The 24,931-nt window shown below is 60.9% G+C and overlaps 1 protein-coding gene across 7 annotated transcripts in view; it reads left to right on the top strand.

Annotated features, from left to right (window-relative positions):
- Window positions 1–24,931, top strand: part of LOC137383764 (FYVE, RhoGEF and PH domain-containing protein 4-like) — a 448,993-nt gene that overhangs the window by 327,985 nt on the left and 96,077 nt on the right. For all 7 annotated transcript variants that reach the window (XR_010977458.1, XR_010977457.1, XR_010977456.1 and 4 more), the window contains 2 exons: window positions 23,084–23,173; window positions 23,721–23,846. Coding sequence is in view for 3 of the 7 variants with exons in the window: in XM_068056923.1 (XP_067913024.1) it covers window positions 23,084–23,173; window positions 23,721–23,846 (216 nt within the window). In the remaining 4 variants the exon portion in view is untranslated. The remainder of the gene's footprint in view (window positions 1–23,083; window positions 23,174–23,720; window positions 23,847–24,931) is intronic.

Genomic DNA, 24,931 nt, shown 5'->3' with positions numbered 1-24,931 from the left:
CCCAAACTACTGGGGCCCTGGGACACTCTCCCAAGCTGCAGGTGCCCCCGGGACACACTCCCAAACAACTGGGGCCCGGGATGCAATTCCAAACGACTGGGGCCCTGGGACACTCTCCCAAGCTACAGGGGCCCCCGGGACACACTCCCAAACAACTGGGGCCCTGGGACACTCTCCCAAACTACGGGGACCCCCGGGACCCACTCCCAAACTAATGGGGCCCTGGGACACTCTCCCAAACTACTGGGGCCCCTGGACGCAATCCCAAACTACTGGGGCCCTGGGACACTCTCCCAAACTACTGGGGCCCCCGGGACACTCTCGCAAACTACTGGGGCCCCTGGGACACACTACCAAACGACTGGGGCCCTGGGACACACTACCAAACTACTGGGGCCCTGGGACACACTCCCAAATTACTGGGGCCCCCGGGACACTCTCGCAAACTACTGGGGCCCCTGGGACACACTACCAAACTACTGGGGCCTTGAAAACACTCCCAAATTACTGGGGCCCCCGGAACACTCTCGCAAACTACTGGGGCCCCTGGGACACACTCCCAAATTACTGGGGCCCCCGGCACACTCTCCCAAACTACTGGGGCCCCTGGGACACTACCAAACTACTGGGGCCCTGGGACACATTCCCAAATTACTGGGGCCCCTGGGACACTACCAAACTACTGGGGCCCTGGGACACATTCCCAAATTACTGGGGCCCCTGGGACACTACCAAACTACTGGGGCCCTGGGACACATTCCCAAATTACTGGGGCCCCTGGGACACTACCAAACTACTGGGGCCCTGGGACACACTCCCAAATTACTAGGGACACCGGCACACTCTCCCAAACTACTGGGGCCCTCGGGACACGCTTCCAAACTACTGGGGCCCCCGGCACACTCTCCCAAACTATCGGTGCTCCTGGGACACACTTCCAAACTAGATGGGCCCCCGGGACAGTCTCTCATACTAAAGGGAGCCCCAGTACACTCCCAATTCCAGGGGCCCCTGCGACACACTCATAAACTGCAGGGGGACCCGGGACACACTCCCAAACAACTGGGGCCCTGGGACTCTCTCCCAAACAACTGGGGCCCTGGGACACTCTCCCAAACTACAGGGGCCCCCGGGACACACTCCCAAACAACTGGGGCCCTGGGACACTCTCCCAAACTACTGGGGCCCCCGGGACACACTCCCAAACTACTGGGGCCCTGGGACAGTCTCCCAAACTACGAGGACCCCCGGGCCACACTCACAAACAACTGGGGCCCTGGGACACACTCACAAACTACTGGGGCCCTGGAACTCTCTCCCAAACTACTAGGGCCCCCGGGACACACTCCCAAACTACAGGGGTCCCTGGGACACTCTCCCAAACAACCGGGGCCCCCGGGACACACTCCCAAACTACTGGGGCCCCCAGGACACTCTCCCAAACTACAGGGGTCACCGGGACACTCTCCCAAACTAATGGGGCCCCTGGACGCAATCCCAAACTACTTGGGCCCTGGATGCAATTCCAAACTACTGAGGCCCTGGGACACTCTCCCAAACTACAGGGGCCCCCGGGACGCAATCCCAAACTACTGGGGCCCTGGGACACTCTCCCAAACTTCTGGGGCCCCTGAACGCAAACCCAAACTACTGGGGCCCTGGGACACTCTCCCAAGCTGCAGGTGCCCCCGGGACACACTCCCAAACAACTGGGGCCCGGGATGCAATTCCAAACGACTGGGGCCCTGGGACACTCTCCCAAGCTACAGGGGCCCCCGGGACACACTCCCAAACAACTGGGGCCCTGGGACACTCTCCCAAACTACGGGGACCCCCGGGACACACTCACAAACTACTGGGGCCCTGGGACTCTCTCCCAAACTACTAGGGCCCCCGGGACGCACTCCCAAACTACAGGGGTCCCCGGGACACTCTCCCAAACTACTGTGTCCCTGGGACACTCTCCCAAACAACTGGGGCCCCCGGGACACACTCCCAACTACTGGGGCCCCCGGGACACACTCCCAAACTACAGGGGTCACCTGGACACTCTCCGAAACTACTGCGGCCCACGGGACACACTCCCAAACTACTGGGGTCACCGGGACACTCTCCCAAACTACTAGGGCCCCCGGGACACACTCCCAAACTAATGGGGCCCCCGGGACACACTCCCAAACTACAGGGGTCACCGGGACACTCTCCCAAACTACTAGGGCCCCCGGGACACACTCCCAAACTAATGGGGCCCCCGGGACACACTCCCAAACTACAGGGGTCACCAGGACACTCTCCCAAACTACTGGGGCCCCCGGGACACACTCCCAAACTACAGGGGTCACCGGGACACTCTCCCAAACTACTAGGGCCCCCGGAACACACTCCCAAACTAATGGGGCCCTGGGACACTCTCCCAAACTACTGGGGCACCTGGACGCAATCCCAATCTACTAGGGCCCCCGGGACACACTCCCAAACTACAGGGGACCCCGGGACACTCTCGCAAACTACTGGGGCCCTGGGACACACTACCAAACCACTGGGGCCCCTGGGACACACTCCCAGATTACTGGGGCCCTGGGACACACTCCCAAATTACTGGGGCCCCCGGCACACTCTCCCAAACTACTGGGGCCCCCGGGACACTCTTCCAAACTACTGGGGCCCCCGGCACACTCTCCCAAACTATCGGTGCTCCTGGGACACACTTCCAAACTAGATGGGCCCCCGGGACAGTCTCTCATACTACAGGGAGCCCCAGTACACTCCCAAATTCCAGGGGCCCCTGTGAAACACTCGTAAACTGCAGGGGGACCCGGGACACACTCCCAAACAACTGGGGCCCTGGAACGCGATCCCAAACAACTGGGGCCCTGGGACTCTCTCCCAAACAACTGGGGCCCTGGGACACTCTCCTAAACTACTGGGGCCCCCGGGACACACTCCCAAACTACTGGGGCCCTGGGACACTCTCCCAAACTACGGGGACCCCCGGGACACTCTCCCAAACTAATGGGGCCCCTGGACGCAATCCCAAACTACTTGGGCCCTGGGACACTCTCCCAAACTACTGAGGCCCTGGGACACTCTCCCAAACTACAGGGGCCCCCGGGACGCAATCCCAAACTACTGGGGCCCTGGGACACTCTCCCAAACTTCTGGGGCCCCTGAACGCAAACCCAAACTACTGGGGCCCTGGGACACTCTCCCAAACTTCTGGGGCCCCTGAACGCAAACCCAAACTACTGGGGCCCTGGGACACTCTCCCAAGCTGCAGGTGCCCCCGGGACACACTCCCAAACAACTGGGGCCCGGGATGCAATTCCAAACTACTGGGGCCCTGGGACACTCTCCCAAGCTACAGGGGCCCCCGGGACACACTCCCAAACAACTGGGGCCCTGGGACACTCTCCCAAACTACGGGGACCCCCGGGACACACTCACAAACTACTGGGGCCCCTGGACGCAATCCCAAACTACTAGGGCCCCCGGGACACACTCCCAAACTAATGGGGCCCTGGGACACTCTCCCAAACAACTGGGGCCCTGGGACACACTCACAAACTACTGGGGCCCTGGGACTCTCTCCCAAACTACTAGGGCCTCCGGGACACACTCCCAAACTACAGGGGTCCCCGGGACACTCTCCCAAACTACTGTGTCCCTGGGACACTCTCCCAAACAACCGGGGCCCCCGGGACACACTCCCAAACTATTGGGGCCCCCGGGACCCACTCCCAAACTACAGGGGTCACCGGGACAATCTCCCAAACTACTAGGGCCCCCGGGACACACTCCCAAACTAATGGGGCCCTGGGACACTCTCCCAAACTACTGGGGCCCCTGGACGCAATCCCAAACTACTGGGGCCCTGGGACACTCTCCCAAACTACTGGGGCCCCCGGGACACTCTCGCAAACTACTGGGGCCCCTGGGACACTATCCCAAACTACTGGGGCCCTGGGACACACGACCAAACTACTGGGGCCCTGGGACACACTCCCAAATTACTGGGGCCCCCGGGACACTCTCGCAAACTACTGGGGCCCCTGGGACACACTACCAAACTACTGGGGCCTTGAAAACACTCCCAAATTACTGGGGCCCCCGGAACACTCTCGCAAACTACTGGGGCCCCTGGGACACACTCCCAAATTACTGGGGCCCCCGGCACACTCTCCCAAACTACTGGGGCCCCTGGGACACTACCAAACTACTGGGGCCCTGGGACACATTCCCAAACTACTGGGGCCCCTGGGACACTACCAAACTACTGGGGCCCCTGGGACACACTCCCAAATTACTGGGGCCCCCGGGGCACTCTCCCAAACTACTGGGCCCCCTGGGACACTACCAAACTACTGGGGCCCTGGGACACACTCCCAAATTACTAGGGACACCGGCACACTCTCCCAAACTACTGGGGCCCTCGGGACACTCTTCCAAACTACTGGGGCCCCCGGCACACTCTCCCAAACTATCGGTGCTCCTGGGACACACTTCCAAACTAGATGGGCCCCCGGGACAGTCTCTCATACTAAAGGGAGCCCCAGTACACTCCCAATTCCAGGGGCCCCTGCGAAACACTCATAAACTGCAGGGGGACCCGGGACACACTCCCAAATAACTGGGGCCATGGAACGCGATCCCAAACAACTGGGGCCCTGGGACTCTCTCCCAAACAACTGGGGCCCTGGGACACTCTCCCAAACTACAGGGGCCCCCGGGACACACTCCCAAACAACTGGGGCCCTGGGACACTCTCCCAAACTACTGGGGCCCCCGGGACACACTCCCAAACTACTGGGGCCCTGGGACAGTCTCCCAAACTACGAGGACCCCCGGGCCACACTCACAAACAACTGGGGCCCTGGGACACACTCACAAACTACTGGGGCCCTGGGACTCTCTCCCAAACTACTAGGGCCCCAGGGACACACTCCCAAACTACAGGGGTCCCTGGGACACTCTCCCAAACAACCGGGGCCCCCGGGACACACTCCCAAACTACTGGGGCCCCCAGGACACTCGCCCAAACTACAGGGGTCACCGGGACACTCTCCCAAACTAATGGGGCCCCTGGACGCAATCCCAAACTACTTGGGCCCTGGATGCAATTCCAAACTACTGAGGCCCTGGGACACTCTCCCAAACTACAGGGGCCCCCGGGACGCAATCCCAAACTACTGGGGCCCTGGGACACTCTACCAAACTTCTGGGGCCCCTGAACGCAAACCCAAACTACTGGGGCCCTGGGACACTCTCCCAAGCTGCAGGTGCCCCCAGGACACACTCCCAAACAACTGGGGCCCGGGATGCAATTCCAAACGACTGGGGCCCTGGGACACTCTCCCAAGCTACAGGGGCCCCCGGGACACACTCCCAAACAACTGGGGCCCTGGGACACTCTCCCAAACTACGGGGACCCCCGGGACACACTCACAAACTACTGGGGCCCTGGGACTCTCTCCCAAACTACTAGGGCCCCCGGGACGCACTCCCAAACTACAGGGGTCCCCGGGACACTCTCCCAAACTACTGTGTCCCTGGGACACTCTCCCAAACAACTGGGGCCCCCGGGACACACTCCCAAACTACTGGGGACCCGGGACACACTCCCAAACTACAGGGGTCACCTGGACACTCTCCGAAACTACTGCGGCCCACGGGACACACTCCCAAACTACAGGGGTCACCGGGACACTCTCCCAAACTACTAGGGCCCCCGGGACACACCCCCAAACTAATGGGGCCCCCGGGACACACTCCCAAACTACAGGGGTCACCGGGACACTCTCCCAAACTACTGGGGCCCCCGGGACACACTCCCAAACTACAGGGGTCACCGGGACACTCTCCCAAACTACTAGGGCCCCCGGAACACACTCCCAAACTAATGGGGCCCTGGGACACTCTCCCAAACTACTGGGGCACCTGGACGCAATCCCAATCTACTAGGGCCCCCGGGACACACTCCCAAACTACAGGGGTCCCCGGGACACACTACCAAACCACTGGGGCCCCTGGGACACACTCCCAAATTACTGGGGCCCTGGGACACACTCCCAAATTACTGGGGCCCCCGGCACACTCTCCCAAACTACTGGGGCCCCCGGGACACTCTTCCAAACTACTGGGGCCCCCGGCACACTCTCCCAAACTATCGGTGCTCCTGGGACACACTTCCAAACTAGATGGGCCCCCGGGACAGTCTCTCATACTACAGGGAGCCCCAGTACACTCCCAAATTCCAGGGGCCCCTGTGAAACACTCGTAAACTGCAGGGGGACCCGGGACACACTCCCAAACAACTGGGGCCCTGGAACGCGATCCCAAACAACTGGGGCCCTGGGACTCTCTCCCAAACAACTGGGGCCCTGGGACACTCTCCTAAACTACTGGGGCCCCCGGGACACACTCCCAAACTACTGGGGCCCTGGGACACTCTCCCAAACTACGGGGACCCCCGGGACACACTCACAAACAACTGGGGCCCTGGGACACACTCACAAACTACTGGGGCCCTGGGACTCTCTCCCAAACTACTAGGGCCCCCGGGACACACTCCCAAACTACAGGGATCCCCGGGACACTCTCCCAAACTGCTGTGTCCCTGGGACACTCTCCCAAACAACCGGGACCCCCGGGACACACTCCCAAACTACTGGGGCCCCCGGGACACACTCCCAAACTACAGGGGTCACCGGGACACTCTCCCAAACTACGGGGGCCCCTGGACGCAATCCCAAACTACTGGGACCCTGGGACACTCTCCCAAACTGCTAGGTCCCCCGGGACACACTCCCAAACTACAGGGGTCCCCGGGACACTCTCCCAAACTACTGGGGCCCTGGGACACTCTCCCAAACTACTGGGGCCCCTGGACGCAATCCCAAACTACTGGGGCCCTGGGACACTGTCCCAAACTACTGGGGCCCCTGGATGCAATCCCAAACTACTGGGGCCCTGGGACTCTCTCCCAAACAACCGGGGCCCCCGGGACACACTCCCAAACTACTGGGGCCCCCGGGACACACTCCCAAACTACAGGGGTCACCGGGACACTCTCCCAGACTACTGGGGCCCCTGGACGCAATCCCAAACTACTGGGGCCCTGGGACACTATCCCAAACTACTGCGGCCCCTGGATGCAATCCCAAACTACTGAGGCCCTGGGACACTCTCCCAAACTACAGGGGCCCCCGGGACGCAATCCCAAACTACTGGGGCCCTGGGACACTCTCCCAAACTTCTGGGGCCCCTGAACGCAATCCCAAACTACTGGGGCCCTGGGACACTCTCCCAAGCTGCAGGGGCCCCCGGGACACACTCCCAAACAACTGGGGCCCGGGATGCAATACCAAACTACTGGGGCCCTGGGACACTCTCCCAAGCTGCAGGGGCCCCTGGACACAATCCCAAACTACTGGGGCCCTGGGACACTCTCCCAAGCTACAGGGGCCCCCGGGACACACTCCCAAACAACTGGGGCCCTGGGACACTCTCCCAAACTACGGGGACCCCCGGGACACACTCACAAACTACTGGGGCCCTGGGACTCTCTCCCAAACTACTAGGGCCCCCGGGGCGCACTCCCAAACTACAGGGGTCCCCGGGACACTCTCCCAAACTACTGTGTCCTGGGACACTCTCCCAAACAACCGGGGCCCCCGGGACACACTCCCAAACTACTGGGGCCCCCGGGACACACTCCCAAACTACTGTGTCCCTGGGACACTCTCCCAAACAACCGGGGCCCCCGGGACACACTCCCAAACTACTGGGGCCCCTGGGACACTCTCCCAAACTACTGTGTCCCTGGGACACTCTCCCAAACAACCGGGGCCCCCGGGACACACTCCCAAACTACTGGGGCCCCCGGGACACACTCCCAAACTACAGGGGTCACCGGGACACTCTCCCAAACTACTGGGGCCCCCGGGACACACTCCCAAACTACAGGGGTCACCGGGACACTCTCCCAAACTACTAGGGCCCCCGGGACACACTCCCAAACTACTGGGGCCCTTTGACACTCTCCCAAACTACTGGGGCACCTGGACGCAATCCCAAACTACCAGGGCCCCCGGGACACACTCCCAAACTACATGGGTCCCCGGACACTCTCGCAAACGACTGGGGCCCCTGGGACACATGACCAAATTACTGGTGCCTGGGGACACTCTCGCAAACCACTGGGGCTCCTGGGACACACTACCAAACCACTGGGGCCCCTGGGACACACTCCCAAATTACTGGGGCCCTGGGACACACTCCCAAATTACTGGGGCCCCCGGCACACTCTCCCAAACTACTGGGGCCCCCGGGACACTCTTCCAAACTACTGGGGCCCCCGGCACACTCTCCCAAACTATCGGTGCTCCTGGGACACACTTCCAAACTAGATGGGCCCCCGGGACAGTCTCTCATACTACAGGGAGCCCCAGTACACTCCCAAATTCCAGGGGCCCCTGTGAAACACTCGTAAACTGCAGGGGGACCCGGGACACACTCCCAAACAACTGGGGCCCTGGAACGCGATCCCAAACAACTGGGGCCCTGGGACTCTCTCCCAAACTACTGGGGCCCTGGGACACTCTCCCAAACTACGGGGACCCCGGGACACACTCACAAACAACTGGGGCCCTGGGACACACTCACAAACTACTGGGGCCCTGGGACTCTCTCCCAAACTACTAGGGCCCCCGGGACACACTCCAAAACTACAGGGGTCCCCGGGACACTCTCCCAAACTACTGTGTCCCTGGGACACTCTCCCAAACAACCGGGGCCCCCGGGACACACTCCCAAACTACTGTGTCCCTGGGACACTCTCCCAAACAACCGGGGCCCCCGGGACACACTCCCAAACTACTGGGGCCCCCGGGACACACTCCCAAACTACAGGGGTCACCTGGACACTCTCCCAAACTACTGGGGCCCCTGGACGCAATCCCAAACTACTGGGGCCCTGGGACACTCTCCCAAACTGCTAGGGCCCCCGGGACACACTCCCAAACTACAGGGCTCCCCGGGACACTCTCCCAAACTACTGGGGCCCTGGGACACTCTCCCAAACTACTGGGGCCCCTGGACGCAATCCCAAACTACTGGGGCCCTGGGACACTGTCCCAAACTACTGGGGCCCCTGGATGCAATCCCAAACTACTGGGGCCCTGGGACACTCTCCCAAACTACTGGGGCCCTGGGATACACTCCCAAATTACTGGGGCCACCGGGACACTCTCCCAAACTACTGGGGCCCCTGGGACACTACCAAACTACTGGGGCCCTGGGACACATTCCCAAATTACTGGGGTCCCCGGGACACTCTCCCAAACTACTGGGCCCCCTGGGACACTACCAAACTACTGGGGCCCTGGGACACACTCCCAAATTACTGGGGCCCCCGGCACACTCTCCCAAACTACTAGGGCCCTCGGGACACTCTTCCAAACAGCTGGGGCCCCCGGCACACTCTCCCAAACTATCGGTGCTCCTGGGACACACTTCCAAACTAGATGGGCCCCCGGGACAGTCTCTCATACTAAAGGGAGCCCCAGTTCACTCCCAATTCCAGGGGCCCCTGCGACACACTCATACACTGCAGGGGGACCCGGGACACACTCCCAAACAACTGGGGCCCTGGAACGCGATCCCAAACAACTGGGGCCCTGGGACTCTCTCCCAAACAACTGGGGCCCTGGGACACTCTCCCAAACTACAGGGGCCCCCGGGACACACTCCCAAACAACTGGGGCCCTGGGACACTCTCCCAAACTACGGGGACCCCCGGGACACACTCACAAACTACTAGGGCCCCCGGGGCGCACTCCCAAACTACAGGGGTCCCCGGGACACTCTCCCAAACTACTGTGTCCTGGGACACTCTCCCAAACAACCGGGGCCCCCGGGACACACTCCCAAACTACTGGGGCCCCCGGGACACACTCCCAAACTACAGGGGTCCCCGGGACACTCTCCCAAACTACTGTGTCCCTGGGACACTCTCCCAAACAACCGGGGCCCCCGGGACACACTCCCAAACTACTGGGGCCCCCGGGACACACTCCCAAACTACAGGGGTCACCGGGACACTCTCCCAAACTACTGGGGCCCCCGGGACACACTCCCAAACTACAGGGGTCACCGGGACACTCTCCCAAACTACTAGGGCCCCCGGGACACACTCCCAAACTACTGGGGCCCTTTGACACTCTCCCAAACTACTGGGGCACCTGGACGCAATCCCAAACTACCAGGGCCCCCGGGACACACTCCCAAACTACATGGGTACCCGGACACTCTCGCAAACTACTGGGGCCCCTGGGACACATGACCAAATTACTGGTGCCTGGGGACACTCTCGCAAACCACTGGGGCTCCTGGGACACACTACCAAACCACTGGGGCCCCTGGGACACACTCCCAAATTACTGGGGCCCTGGGACACACTCCCAAATTACTGGGGCCCCCGGCACACTCTCCCAAACTACTGGGGCCCCCGGGACACTCTTCCAAACTACTGGGGCCCCCGGCACACTCTCCCAAACTATCGGTGCTCCTGGGACACACTTCCAAACTAGATGGGCCCCCGGGACAGTCTCTCATACTACAGGGAGCCCCAGTACACTCCCAAATTCCAGGGGCCCCTGTGAAACACTCGTAAACTGCAGGGGGACCCGGGACACACTCCCAAACAACTGGGGCCCTGGAACGCGATCCCAAACAACTGGGGCCCTGGGACTCTCTCCTAAACTACTGGGGCCCCCGGGACACACTCCCAAACTACTGGGGCCCTGGGACACTCTCCCAAACTACGGGGACCCCGGGACACACTGACGAACAACTGGGGCCCTGGGACACACTCACAAACTACTGGGGCCCTGGGACTCTCTCCCAAACTACTAGGGCCCCCGGGACACACTCCAAAACTACAGGGGTCACCTGGACACTCTCCCAAACTACTGGGGCCCCTGGACGCAATCCCAAACTACTGGGGCCCTGGGACACTCTCCCAAACTGCTAGGGCCCCCGGGACACACTCCCAAACTACAGGGCTCCCCGGGACACTCTCCCAAACTACTGGGGCCCTGGGACACTCTCCCAAACTACTGGGGCCCCTGGACGCAATCCCAAACTACTGGGGCCCTGGGACACTGTCCCAAACTACTGGGGCCCCTGGATGCAATCCCAAACTACTGGGGCCCTGGGACACTCTCCCAAACTACTGGGGCCCTGGGATACACTCCCAAATTACTGGGGCCCCCGGGACACTCTCCCAAACTACTGGGGCCCCTGGGACACTACCAAACTACTGGGGCCCTGGGACACATTCCCAAATTACTGGGGTCCCCGGGACACTCTCCCAAACTACTGGGCCCCCTGGGACACTACCAAACTACTGGGGCCCTGGGACACACTCCCAAATTACTGGGGCCCCCGGCACACTCTCCCAAACTACTAGGGCCCTCGGGACACTCTTCCAAACAGCTGGGGCCCCCGGCACACTCTCCCAAACTATCGGTGCTCCTGGGACACACTTCCAAACTAGATGGGCCCCCGGGACAGTCTCTCATACTAAAGGGAGCCCCAGTTCACTCCCAATTCCAGGGGCCCCTGCGACACACTCATACACTGCAGGGGGACCCGGGACACACTCCCAAACAACTGGGGCCCTGGAACGCGATCCCAAACAACTGGGGCCCTGGGACTCTCTCCCAAACAACTGGGGCCCTGGGACACTCTCCCAAACTACAGGGGCCCCCGGGACACACTCCCAAACAACTGGGGCCCTGGGACACTCTCCCAAACTACTGGGGCCCCCGGGACACACTCCCAAACTACTGGGGCCCTGGGACACTCTCCCAAACTACGGGGACCCCCGGGCCACACTCACAAACAACTGGGGCCCTGGGACACACTCACAAACTAGTGGGGCCCTGGGACTCTCTCCCAAACTACTCGGGCCCCCGGGACACACTCCCAAACTACAGGGGTCCCCGGGACACTCTCCCAAACTACTGTGTCCCTGGGACACTCTCCCAAACAACCGGGGCCTCCCGGGACACACTCCCAAACTACTGGGGCCCCCGGGACACACTCCCAAACTACAGGGGTCACCGGGACACTCTCCCAAACTACTGGGGCCCCTGGACGCAATCCCAAACTACTGGGGCCCTGGGACACTCTCCCAAACTACTGCGGCCCCTGGATACAATCCCAAACTACTGAGGCCCTGGGACACTCTCCCAAACTACAGGGGCCCCCGGGACGCAATCCCAAACTACTGGGGCCCTGGGACACTCTCCCAAACTTCTGGGGCCCCTGAACGCAATCCCAAACTACTGGGGCCCTGGGACACTCTCCCAAGCTGCAGGGGCCCCCGGGACACACTCCCAAACAACTGGGGCCCGGGATGCAATTCCAAACTACTGGGGCCCTGGGACACTCTCCCAAGCTACAGGGGCCCCTGGACGCAATCCCAAACTACTGGGGCCCTGGGACACTCTCCCAAGCTACAGGGGCCCCCGGGACACACTCCCAAACAACTGGGGCCCTGGGACACTCTCCCAAACTACGGGGACCCCCGGGACACACTCACAAACTACTGGGGCCCTGGGACTCTCTCCCAAACTACTAGGGCCCCCGGGACGCACTTCCAAACTACAGGGGCCCCCGGGACACACTCCCAAACTACAGGGGTCACCAGGACACTCTCCCAAACTACTGGGGCCCCCGGGACACACTCCCAAACTACAGGGGTCACCGGGACACTCTCCCAAACTACTAGGGCCCCCGGGACACACTCCCAAACTAATGGGGCCCTGGGACACTCTCCCAAACTACTGGTGCACCTGGACGCAATCCCAATCTACTAGGGCCCCCGGGACACACTCCCAAACTACAGGGGACCCCGGGACACTCTCGCAAACTACTGGGGCCCCTGGGACACACTACCAAACCACTGGGGCCCCTGGGACACACTCCCAAATTACTGGGGCCCTGGGACACACTCCCAAATTACTGGGGCCCCCGGCACACTCTCCCAAACTACTGGGGCCCCCGGGACACTCTTCCAAACTACTGGGGCCCCCGGCACACTCTCCCAAACTATCGGTGCTCCTGGGACACACTTCCAAACTAGATGGGCCCCCGGGACAGTCTCTCATACTACAGGGAGCCCCAGTACACTCCCAAATTCCAGGGGCCCCTGTGAAACACTCGTAAACTGCAGGGGGACCCGGGACACACTCCCAAACAACTGGGGCCCTGGAACGCGATCCCAAACAACTGGGGCCCTGGGACTCTCTCCCAAACAACTGGGGCCCTGGGACACTCTCCTAAACTACTGGGGCCCCCGGGACACACTCCCAAACTACTGGGGCCCTGGGACACTCTCCCAAACTACGGGGACCCCCGGGACACACTCACAAACAACTGGGGCCCTGGGACACACTCACAAACTACTGGGGCCCTGGGACTCTCTCCCAAACTACTAGGGCCCCCGGGACACACTCCCAAACTACAGGGATCCCCGTGACACTCTCCCAAACTACTGTGTCCCTGGGACACTCTCCCAAACAACCGGGACCCCCGGGACACACTCCCAAACTACTGGGGCCCCCGGGACACACTCCCAAACTACAGGGGTCACCGGGACACTCTCCCAAACTACGGGGGCCCCTGGACGCAATCCCAAACTACTGGGACCCTGGGACACTCTCCCAAACTGCTAGGGCCCCCGGGACACACTCCCAAACTACAGGGGTCCCCGGGACACTCTCCCAAACTACTGGGGCCCTGGGACACTCTCCCAAACTACTGGGGCCCCTGGACGCAATCCCAAACTACTGGGGCCCTGGGACACTCTCCCAAACTACTGGGGCCCCTGGATGCAATCCCAAACTACTGGGGCCCTGGGACACTCTCCCAAACTACAGGGGCCCCCGGGACGCAATCCCAAACTACTGGGGCCCTGGGTCACTCTCCCAAACGTCTGGGGCCCCTGAGCGCAATCCCAAACTACTGGGGCCCTGGGACACTCTCCCAAGCTACAGGGGCCCCCGGGACACACTCGCAAACTACTGGGGCCCCCGGGACACTCTCCCAAAACACAGGGGACCCTGGACGCAATCCCAAACAACTGGGGCCCCCGGGACGCAATCCCAAACTACTGGGGCCCCCGGGACACACTCCCAAACTACAGGGGCCACGGGACACTCTCACAAACTACTGGGGCCCCTGGACGCAATCCCAAACTACTGGGGTCCCCGGGACGCAATGCCAAACTACTGGGGCCCTGGGACACACTCCGAAACTACTGGGGCCCTGGGACACTCTCCCAAACTACAGGGGCCCCCGGGACACACTCCCAAACTACAAGGCCCCCCGGGCCCCACTCCCAAACAACTGGGGTCCCGGGACGCAATGCCAAACTACTGGGGCCCTGGGACACTCTCCCAAACTACAGGGGCCACGGGACACACTCCCAAACTACAGGGGCCGCAGGACACACTCCCAAACTGCTGTGTCCCTGGGACACTCTCCCAAACAACCGGGGCCCCCGGAACACACTCCCAAACTACTGGGGCCCCCGGGACACACTCCCAAACTACAGAGGTCACCGGGACACTCTCCCAAACTACTGGGGCCCCTGGACGCAATCCCAAACTACTGGGGCCCTGGGACACACTCCCAAACTGCTCGGGCCCCCAGGACACACTCCCAAACTACAGTGTTCCCCGGGACACTCTCCCAAACTACTGGGGCCCTGGGACACTCTCCCAAACTACTGGGGCCCCTGGACGCAATCCCAAACTACTGGGGCCCTGGGACACTCTCCCAAACTACTGGGGCCCCTGGATGCAATCCCAAACTACTGGGGCCCTGGGACACTCTCCCAAACTACTGGGGCCCCTGGACGCAATCCCAAACTACTGGGGCCCTGGGACACTCTCCCAAACTACTGGGGCCCCTGGATGCAATCCCAAACTACTGGGGCCCTGGGTCACTCTCCCTAACCTCTGGGGCCCCTGAGCGCAATCCCAAACTACTGGGGCCCTGGGACACTCTCCCAAACTACAGTGGCCCCCGGGACACTCTCCCAAACTACAAGGCCCCCTGGGCCACACTCCCAAACAACTGGGGTCCCGGGACGCAATCCCAAACTACTGGGGCCCTGGGACACTCTCCCAAACTACAGGGGCCACGGGACACACTCCCAAACTACAGGGGCCGCAGGACACACTCCCAAACTACTGGGGCCCTGGGACACTCTCCCAAACTACAGGGGCCCCCGGGACGCAATCCCAAACTACTGGGGCCCTGGGACACTCTCCCAAACTACTGGGGCCCCCGGGACACACTCCCAAACTACTGGGGCCCGGGACGCAATCCCAATCTACTGGGGCCCTGGGACACTCTCCCAAGCTACAGGGGCCCCTGGACGCAATCCCAAACTACTGGGGCCCTGGGACACTCTCCCAAGCTACAGGGGCACCCGGGACACACACCCAAACTACTGGGGCCCTGGGACACTCTCCCAAGCTACAGGGGCCCCCGGAACACTCTCCCAAACTACTGGGGCCCTGGGACACTCTCCCAAACTACAGTGGCTCACGGGATACTCTCCCAAACTACAGGGGCCCTGGGACATTCTCCCAAACTCAAGGGGCCCCCGGGACACTCTCCCAAACTACAGTGGCCCACGGGATACTCTCCCAAACTACAGGGGCCCCCAGGACACACTCCCAAACTACTGGGGCCCTGGGATACTCTCCCAAACACCAGGGGCCCCCGGACACACTACCAAATTACTGCGGCCCCCGGGACACTCTCGCAAACTACTGGGGCCCCTGGGACAAACTACCAAACTACTGGGGCCCCCGGGACACACTCCCAAACTAATGGGGCCCTGGGATACTCTCCCAAACACCAGGGGCCCCAGGACACACTTCCAAACTACAAGGGCCCCCGGGACACTCTCGCAAACTACTGGGGCACCAGGGACACTCTCCCAAACTACTGGGGTCCCTGGGACACACTACCAAACTACTGGGGCCCTGGCACACACTCCCAAACTACTGGGGCCCCGGTACACTCTCCCAAACTATCGGTGCTCCTGGGACACACCTCCAAACTAGATGGGCCCTCGGGACAGTCTCTCATACTACAGGGAGCCCCAGTACACTCCCAAACAACTGGGGCCCTGGGACGTCTACCAAACTACAGTGGCCCCCGGGACACACTCCCAAACAACTGGGGCCCTGGGACACTCTCCCAAACTACAGTGGCTCCCGGGACACACTCCCAAACAACTGGGGCCCTGGGACACTCTCCCAAACTACAGTGGCCCCCGGGACACACTCCCAAACAACTGGGGCCCCCGGGACACTCTCCCAAACTACAGTGGCCCCCGGGACACACTCACAAACAACTGGGGCCCTGGGACACACTCACAAACTACTGGGGCCCTGGGACTCTCTCCCAAACTACTAGGGCCTCCGGGACACACTCCCAAACTACAGGGGTCCCCGGGACACTCTCCCAAACTACTGTGTCCCTGGGACACTCTCCCAAACAACCGGGGCCCCCCAGACACACTCCCAAACTACTGGGGCCCCCGGGACACACTCACAAACTACAGGGGTCACCGGGACACTCTCCCAAACGACTAGGGCCCCCGGGACACACTCCCAAACTAATGGGGCCCTGGGACACTCTCCCAAACTACTGGGGCCCCTGGACGCAATCCCAAACAACTGGGGCCCTGGGACCCACTCCCAAACTACTGGGGCCCCCGGGACACTCTCCCAAACTACTAGGGCCCCCGGGACACACTCCCAAACTAATGGGGCCCTGGGACACTCTCCCAAACTACTGGGGCCACTGGACGCAATCCCAAACTACTGGGGCCCTGGGACACTCTCCCAAACTACTGCGGCTCCCGGGACACTCTCGCAAACTACTGGGGCCCCTGGGACACACAACCAAACTACTGGGGCCCTGGGACACACTCCCAAATTACTGGGGCCCCCGGGACACTTGCAAACTACTGGGGCCCCTGGGACACACTCCCAAATTACTGGGCCCCCCGGCACACTCTCCCAAACTACTGGGGCCCCTGGGACACTACCAAACTACTGGGGCCCTGGGACACACTCCCAAATTACTGGGGCCCCCGGCACACTCTCCCAAACTACTGGGGCCCCCGGGACACTCTCCCAAACCACTGGGGCCCCTGGCACACTCTTCCAAACTATCAGTGCTCCTGGGACACACCTCCAAACTAGATGGGCCCCCGGGACAGTCTCTCATACTACAGGGAGCCCCAGTACACTCCCAAATTCCAGGGGCCCCTGCGACACACTCGTAAACTGCCGGGGGACCCGGGACACACTCCCAAACAACTGGGGCCCTGGAACGCGATCCCAAACAACTGGGGCCCTGGGACTCTCTCCCAAACAACTGGGGCCCTGGGATACTCTCCCAAACTACAGGGGCCCCCGGGACACACTCCCAAAGAACTGGGGCCCTGGGACACTCTCCTAAACTACTGGGGCCCCCGGGACACACTCCCAAACTACTGGGGCCCCCGGGACACTCTCCCATACTACGGGGACCCCCGGACACAGTCACAAACAACTGGGGCCCTGGGACACACTCACAAACTACTGGGGCCCTGGGACACTCTCCCAAACTACTAGGGCCCCCGGGACGCACTCCCAAACTACAGGGGTCCCCGGGACACTCTCCCAAACTACTCTGTCCCTGGGACACTCTCCCAAACAACCGGGGCCCCCAGGACACACTCCCAAACTACTGGGGCCCCCGGGACACACTCCCAAACTACAGGGGTCACCAGGACACTCTCCCAAACTACTGGGGCCCCTGGACGCAATCCCAAACTACAGGGGTCCCCGGGACACTCTCCCAAACTACTGTGTCCCTGGGACACTCTCCCAAACAACCGGGGCCCCTGGGACACACTCCCAAACTACAGGGGTCCCCGGGACACTCTCCCAATCTACTAGGGCCCCCGGGACACACTCCCAAACTACAGGGGTCCCCGGGGCACTCTCCGAAACTAGTGGGGCCCTGGGACACTCTCCCAAACTACTGGGGCCCCTGGACGCAATCCCAAACGACTGGGGCCCTGGGACACTCTCCCAAACTACTGGGGGCCCTGGATGCAATCCCAAACTACTGGGGCCCTGGGACTCTCTCCCAAACTGCAGGGGCCCCCGGGACGCAATCCCAAACTACTGGGGCCCTGGGACACTCTCCCAAACTTCTGGGGTCCCTGAACGCAATCCCAAGCTACTGGGGACCTGGGACACTCTCCCAAACTACTGGGGCCCCCGGGACGCACTCCCAAACTGCAGGGGTCCCCGGGACACTCTCCTAAACTACTGTGTCCCTGGGACACTCTCCCAAACAACCGGGGCCCCCGGGACACACTCACAAACTACTGGGGCCCTGGGACTCTCTCCCAAACTGCTAGGGCCCCCGGGACGCACTCCCAAACTACAGGGGTCCCCGGGACACTCTCCCAAACTACTGTGTCCCTGGGACACTCTCCCAAACAACCGGGGCCCCCGGGACACAGTCCCAAACTACAGGGGTCCCCGGGACACTCTCCCAAACTATAAAGGGCCCGCGGGACACACTCCCAAACTAATGGGGCCCTGGGACACTCTCCCAAACTACTGGGGCCCCTGGACGCAATCCCAAACTACTGGGGCCCTGGGACACACTCCCAAGCTACAGGGGCCCCCGGGACACACTCCCAAACAACTGGGGCCCTGGGACACTCTCCCAAACTACGGGGACCCCCGGGACACACTCACAAACTACTGGGGCCCTGGGACTCTCTCCCAAACTACTAGGGCCCCCGGGACGCACTGCCAAACTACAGGGGTCCCCGGGGCACTCTCCCAAACTACTGTGTCCCTGGGACACTCTCCCAAACAACCGGGACCCCCGGGACACACTCCCGAACTACAGGGATCCCCGGGACACTCTCCCAAACTACAAAGGGCCCGCTGGACACACTCCCAAACTAATGGGGTCCTGGGACACTCTCCCAAACTACTGGGGCCCCTGGACGCAATCCCAAACTACTGGGGCCCTGGGACACACTCCCAAACTACCTGGGCCCCCGGGACACACTCCCAAACTACTGGGGTCCCCGGGACACTCTCACAAACTACTGGGGCCATGGGACACTGTCGGAAACCACTGGGGCCCCTGGGACACTACCAAACTACTGGGGCCCTGGGACACACTCCCAAATTACTGGGGCCCCCGGCACACTCTCCCAAACTACTGGGGCCCCCGGGACACTCTCCCAAACTACTGGGGCCCCTGGCACACTCTCCCAAACTATCAGTGCTCCTGGGACACACCTCCAAACTAGATGGGCCCCCGGGACAGTCTCTCATACTACAGGGAGCCCCAGTACACTCCCAAATTCCAGGGGCCCCTGCGACACACTCGTAAACTGCCGGGGGACCCGGGACACACTCCCAAACAACTGGGGCCCTGGAACGCGATCCCAAACAACTGGGACCCTGGGACTCTCTCCCAAACAACTGGGGCCCTGGGATACTCTCCCAAACTACAGGGGCCCCCGGGACACACTCCCAAAGAACTGGGGCCCTGGGACACTCTCCTAAACTACTGGGGCCCCCGGGACACACTCCCAAACTACTGGGGCCCCCGGGACACTCTCCCAAACTACGGGGACCCCCGGGACACAGTCACAAACAACTGGGGCCCTGGGACACACTCACAAACTACTGGGGCCCTGGGACACTCTCCCAAACTACTAGGGCTCCCGGGACGCACTCCCAAACTACAGGGGTCCCCGGGACACTCTCCCAAACTACTGTGTCCCTGGGACACTCTCCCAAACAACCGGGGCCCCCGGGACACACTCCCAAACTACTGGGGCCCCCGGGACACACTCCCAAACTACAGGGGTCACCGGGACACTCTCCCAAACTACTGGGGCCCCTGGACGCAATCCCAAACTACAGAGGTCCCCGGGACACTCTCCCAAACTACTGTGTCCCTGGGACACTCTCCCAAACAACCGGGGCCCCCGGGACACACTCCCAAACTACAGGGGTCCCCGGGACACTCTCCCAATCTACTAGGGCCCCCGGGACACACTCCCAAACTACAGGGGTCCCCGGGGCACTATCCCAAACTACTGGGGCCCTGGGACACTCTCCCAAACTACTGGGGCCCCTGGAGGCAATCCCAAACGACTGGGGCCCTGGGACACTCTCCCAAACTACTGGGGGCCCTGGATGCAATCCCAAACTACTGGGGCCCTGGGACTCTCTCCCAAACTGCAGGGGCCCCCGGGACGCAATCCCAAACTACTGGGGCCCTGGGACACTCTCCCAAACTTCTGGGGTCCCTGAACGCAATCCCAAACTACTGGGGCCCTGGGACACTCTCCCAAACTACTGGGGCCCCCGGGACGCACTCCCAAACTGCAGGGGTCCCCGGGACACTCTCCTAAACTACTGTGTCCCTGGGACACTCTCCCAAACAACCGGGGCCCCCGGGACACACTCACAAACTACTGGGGCCCTGGGACTCTCTCCCAAACTACTAGGGCCCCCGGGACGCACTCCCAAACTACAGGGGTCCCCGGGACACTCTCCCAAACTACAAAGGGCCCGCGGGACACACTCCCAAACTAATGGGGCCCTGGGACACTCTCCCAAACTACTGGGGCCCCTGGACGCAATCCCAAACTACTGGGGCCCTGGGACACACTCCCAAACTACTTGGGCCCCCGGGACACACTCCCAAACTACTGGGGTCCCCGGGACACTCTCACAAACTACTGGGGCCCTGGGACACTGTCGCAAACCACTGGGGCCCCTGGGACACTACCAAACTACTGGGGCCCCTGGGACACACTCCCAAATTACTGGGGCCCCCGGCACACTCTCCCAAACTACTGGGGCCCCCGGCACACTCTCCCAAACTATCGGTGCTCCTGGGACACACCTCCGAACTAGATGGGCCCCCGGGACAGTCTCTCATACTACAGGGAGCCGCAGTACACTCCCAAATTCCAGGGGCCCCTGCGACACACTCGTAAACTGCAGGGGGACCTGGGACACACTCCCAAACAACTGGGGCCCTGGAACGCTATCCCAAACAACTGGGGCCCTGGGACTCTCTCCCAAACAACTGGGGCCTGGGACACTCTCCCAAACTACAGGGGCCCCCGGGACACACTCCCAAAGAACTGGGGCCCTGGGACACTCTCCTAAACTACTGGGGCCCCCGGGACACACTCCCAAACTACTGGGGCCCTGGGACACTCTCCCAAACTACGGGGACCCCCGGGACACACTCACAAACAACTGGGGCCCTGGGACACACTCACAAACTACTGGGGTCCTGGAACTCTCTCCCAAACTACTAGGGCCCCCGGGACACACTCCCAAACTACAGGGGTCCCCGGGACACTCTCCCAAACTACTGTGTCCCTGGGACACTCTCCCAAACAACCGGGGCCCCCGGGACACACTCCCAAACTACTGGGGCCCCCGGGACACACTCCCAAACTACAGGGGTCACCGGGACACTCTCCCAAACTACTGGGGCCCCTGGACGCAATCCCAAACTACTGGGGCCCTGGGACACTCTCCCAAACTACTAGGGCCCCCGGGACACACTCCCAAACTACAGGGGTCCCCGGGACACTCTCCCAAACTACTGGGGCCCTGGGACACTCTCCCAAACTACTGGGGCCCCTGGACGCAATCCCAAACTATTGGGGCCCTGGGACACTCTCCCAAACTACTGGGGCCCCTGGATGCAATCCCAAACTACTGGGGCCCTGGGACTCTCTCCCAAACTACAGGGGCCCCCGGGACGCAATCCCAAACTACTGGGGCCCTGGGACACTCTCCCAAACTTCTGGGGCCCCTGAACGCAATCCCAAACTACTGGGGCCCTGGGACACTCTCCCAAGCTCCAGGGGCCCCCTGGACACGCTCCCAAACTACTGGGGCCCTGGGACACTCTCCCAAGCTACAGGGGCCCCCGGGACACACTCCCAAACAACTGGGGCCCTGGGACACTCTCCCAAGCTACAGGGGCCCCCGGGACACACTCCCAAACTACTGGGGCCCTGGGACACTCTCCCAAACTTCTGGGGCCCCTGGACGCAAACCCAAACTACTGGGGCCCTGGGACACTCTCTCAAGCTACAGGGGCCCCCGGGACACACTCCCAAACAACTGGGACCCTGGGACACTCTCCCAAGCTACAGGGGCCCCCGGGACACACTCCCAAACTACTGGGGCCCTGGGACACTCTCCCAAACTTCTGGGGCCCCTGGACGCAAACCCAAACTACTGGGGCCCTGGGACACTCTCTCAAGCTACAGGGGCCCCCGGGACACACTTCCAAACAACTGGGGCCCTGGGACACTCTCCCAAGCTACAGGGGCCCCCGGGACACACTCCCAAACTACTGGGGCCCTGGGACACTCTCCCAAACTTCTGGGGCCCCTGGACGCAAACCCAAACTACTGGGGCCCTGGGACACTCTCTCAAGCTACAGGGGCCCCCGGGACACACTCCCAAACTACTGGGGCCCTGGGACACTCTCCCAAACTACTGGGGCCCCTGGACGCAATCCCAAACTATTGGGGCCCCCGGGACACACTCCCAAACAACTGGGGCCCGGGACGCAATCCCAAACTACTGGGGCCACCGGGTCACTCTCCCAAACTATCGGTGCTCCAGGGACACAACTCCAAACTACAGGGGCTCCCGGGACTTTCTCTCATACTGCAGGGAGCCCCAGGAAACTCCCAAATTCCAGGGGCCCCTGGGACACACTTGTAAACTGCAGGGGACCCCGGGACACACTCCCAAATTATTCCATGTTCCCCAGGTTGGTTTATGATTTCAGTTTTTCCGGTTCTGTAATTCCCTGTTGCTTCATTGGGGGATATTTCTGGGCTTTGTCGTACACACTCCAGTTTCCAATCTGATCTGTTTTTCAATCAGTTATTCCAGTCTCAGTTTCTTGCCAACAGGCTATTCAGGAAACCGTTGACCTCTACAAATCTAAAATGGAGAGTTTCAGATGTGCTGCTGTCAGTTCCAATCCACAGGTTCAAGATCAGGTTAGTAATGGATATGTCATATTACTGAGTAGGTGTCGTCAGATTCATGACCTGCCCAGATATGGACAAATTGGCCATGAGAATGTCAAATATCTGCTGGATAAAGGATTTTAGCAATGGGAGTTGCTGCAATCTTATACAGCATGGGATAGACACAGAGTAGTCACTGTCCTGATCAAACACTCCCAGGACAGGTATAGCATGGGTTGGACACAGAGTAGTCACTGTCCTGATCAAACACTCCCCGGACAGGTATAGCATGGGTTGGACACAGAGTAGTCACTGTCCTGATCAAACACTCCCTGGACAGGTATAGCATGGGTTGGACACAGAGTAGTCACTGTCCTGATCAAACACTCCCTGGACAGGTATAGCATGGGTTGGACACAGAGTAGTCACTGTCCTGATCAAACACTCCCAGGACAGGTATAGCATGGGATAAGATGCAGAGTAAAGCTCCCTCTGTACACCCCCATGAAGTGTGAGTCTCCCTGTCATTCCCTCTCCCTGTGCTGCTGATTTTGGGACATTACTTGTGTTTTCACAGGTTGGGGAATTGGGGCTCCGGGCCCCTCACTGGGTTCGGGACAATCACGTCACCATGTGCATGTGCTGCAAAGAGGCTTTCAATTTCATCACCAGACGTCGGCACCACTGTCGGGCCTGTGGTCATGTGAGTGTGGGGAAAGTGTGAGTGGGGGGGAGGTGAGGGGAGTTGTGTGTGGGAGGGTGAGTGTGGGAGGGTGAGTGTGGGAGGAGTGAGTGCGGGGGTTTGAGGGGGAGGGCGGTGAGTGTGGGAGGGGGCGAGGGTGAAGGAGGGTGAGTGTGGGAGCGTTGATGGGGAGGGGGTAGTGTAATGAGAAGCTTTTTATGTTGTCTGATGCAACTTAAATGAGATGCATGGCATTCAGTTGATTGAAGATCTCAAACAGGTTTATTGACAGCTAACAAGTATATACAGTACAGAGCTAACTAGTTACAGGTCTTGACTCTTGGTGTTCCAGTTACAGAGTGAGACTGGCATGTAGTCACATAACTGCATCCTGGTACTCAGCTCATCGGCATACTATGATCTTAAAGGGACATGACTCTAAAAGGCAATCATACAACATCCCCCTTCTTTCCAAAGATAGGTCTCGTTTGCTGAAAGTAAAAATAGATAAAATTTGAAAACATCAAAATTATTTACACAGATATAGAGATTATGAACTTTACAAGTACAGAGGCTCAAAGGTCCATATATCGTTTTGGTGGTTTGACAACACTTCCAGTTCTGGTTACGGTATAATCTTCTCGGGATATGGATTTTACCCTTGCCTGTCCGGGTTTGCCAGCATGTTGTCAGTGCGTTGGCTGCCGTCCTGTTGTTCTGTCAGACTCCCACCGTCGGAGCGTGCTCCCTCGAGTCCGCTGTGTGAAATTGGAGTACTGCACACTCTCTCAGTTGGCTTCAGTTCCTTCTCAACACTGCTCCACTAGATGTTGTAATCTCGTAGGACCTAGGCTCACCACACACTCCGGACACCTCTGCAGGCAATCATGTTTTCATCGTGAGGTGTATGATCCTGGCCTTTTGTCCTACGTGTAGTTGAGGTAGTTCTGCCCCTACGTGTTAGTCATGCACCATCTTCATTCTCCCTTGTTTTTTGAGCAGTGTCTCCTGCATCTCGGAGAATTTGGACAGGTGATGGCTTGGCAGAGTCGTCCGCACTCGTCTGCCAAACATGCTGTTGATGGTAAGCCCATATCCATAGGTGT

The sequence above is a fragment of the Heterodontus francisci genome, chromosome 25 (assembly GCF_036365525.1).
Source record: "Heterodontus francisci isolate sHetFra1 chromosome 25, sHetFra1.hap1, whole genome shotgun sequence".
NCBI lineage: Eukaryota > Metazoa > Chordata > Chondrichthyes > Heterodontiformes > Heterodontidae > Heterodontus > Heterodontus francisci.
Note: the sequence above shows the minus strand (reverse complement) of the source record. Positions and strands in the feature narration are given on the sequence as shown.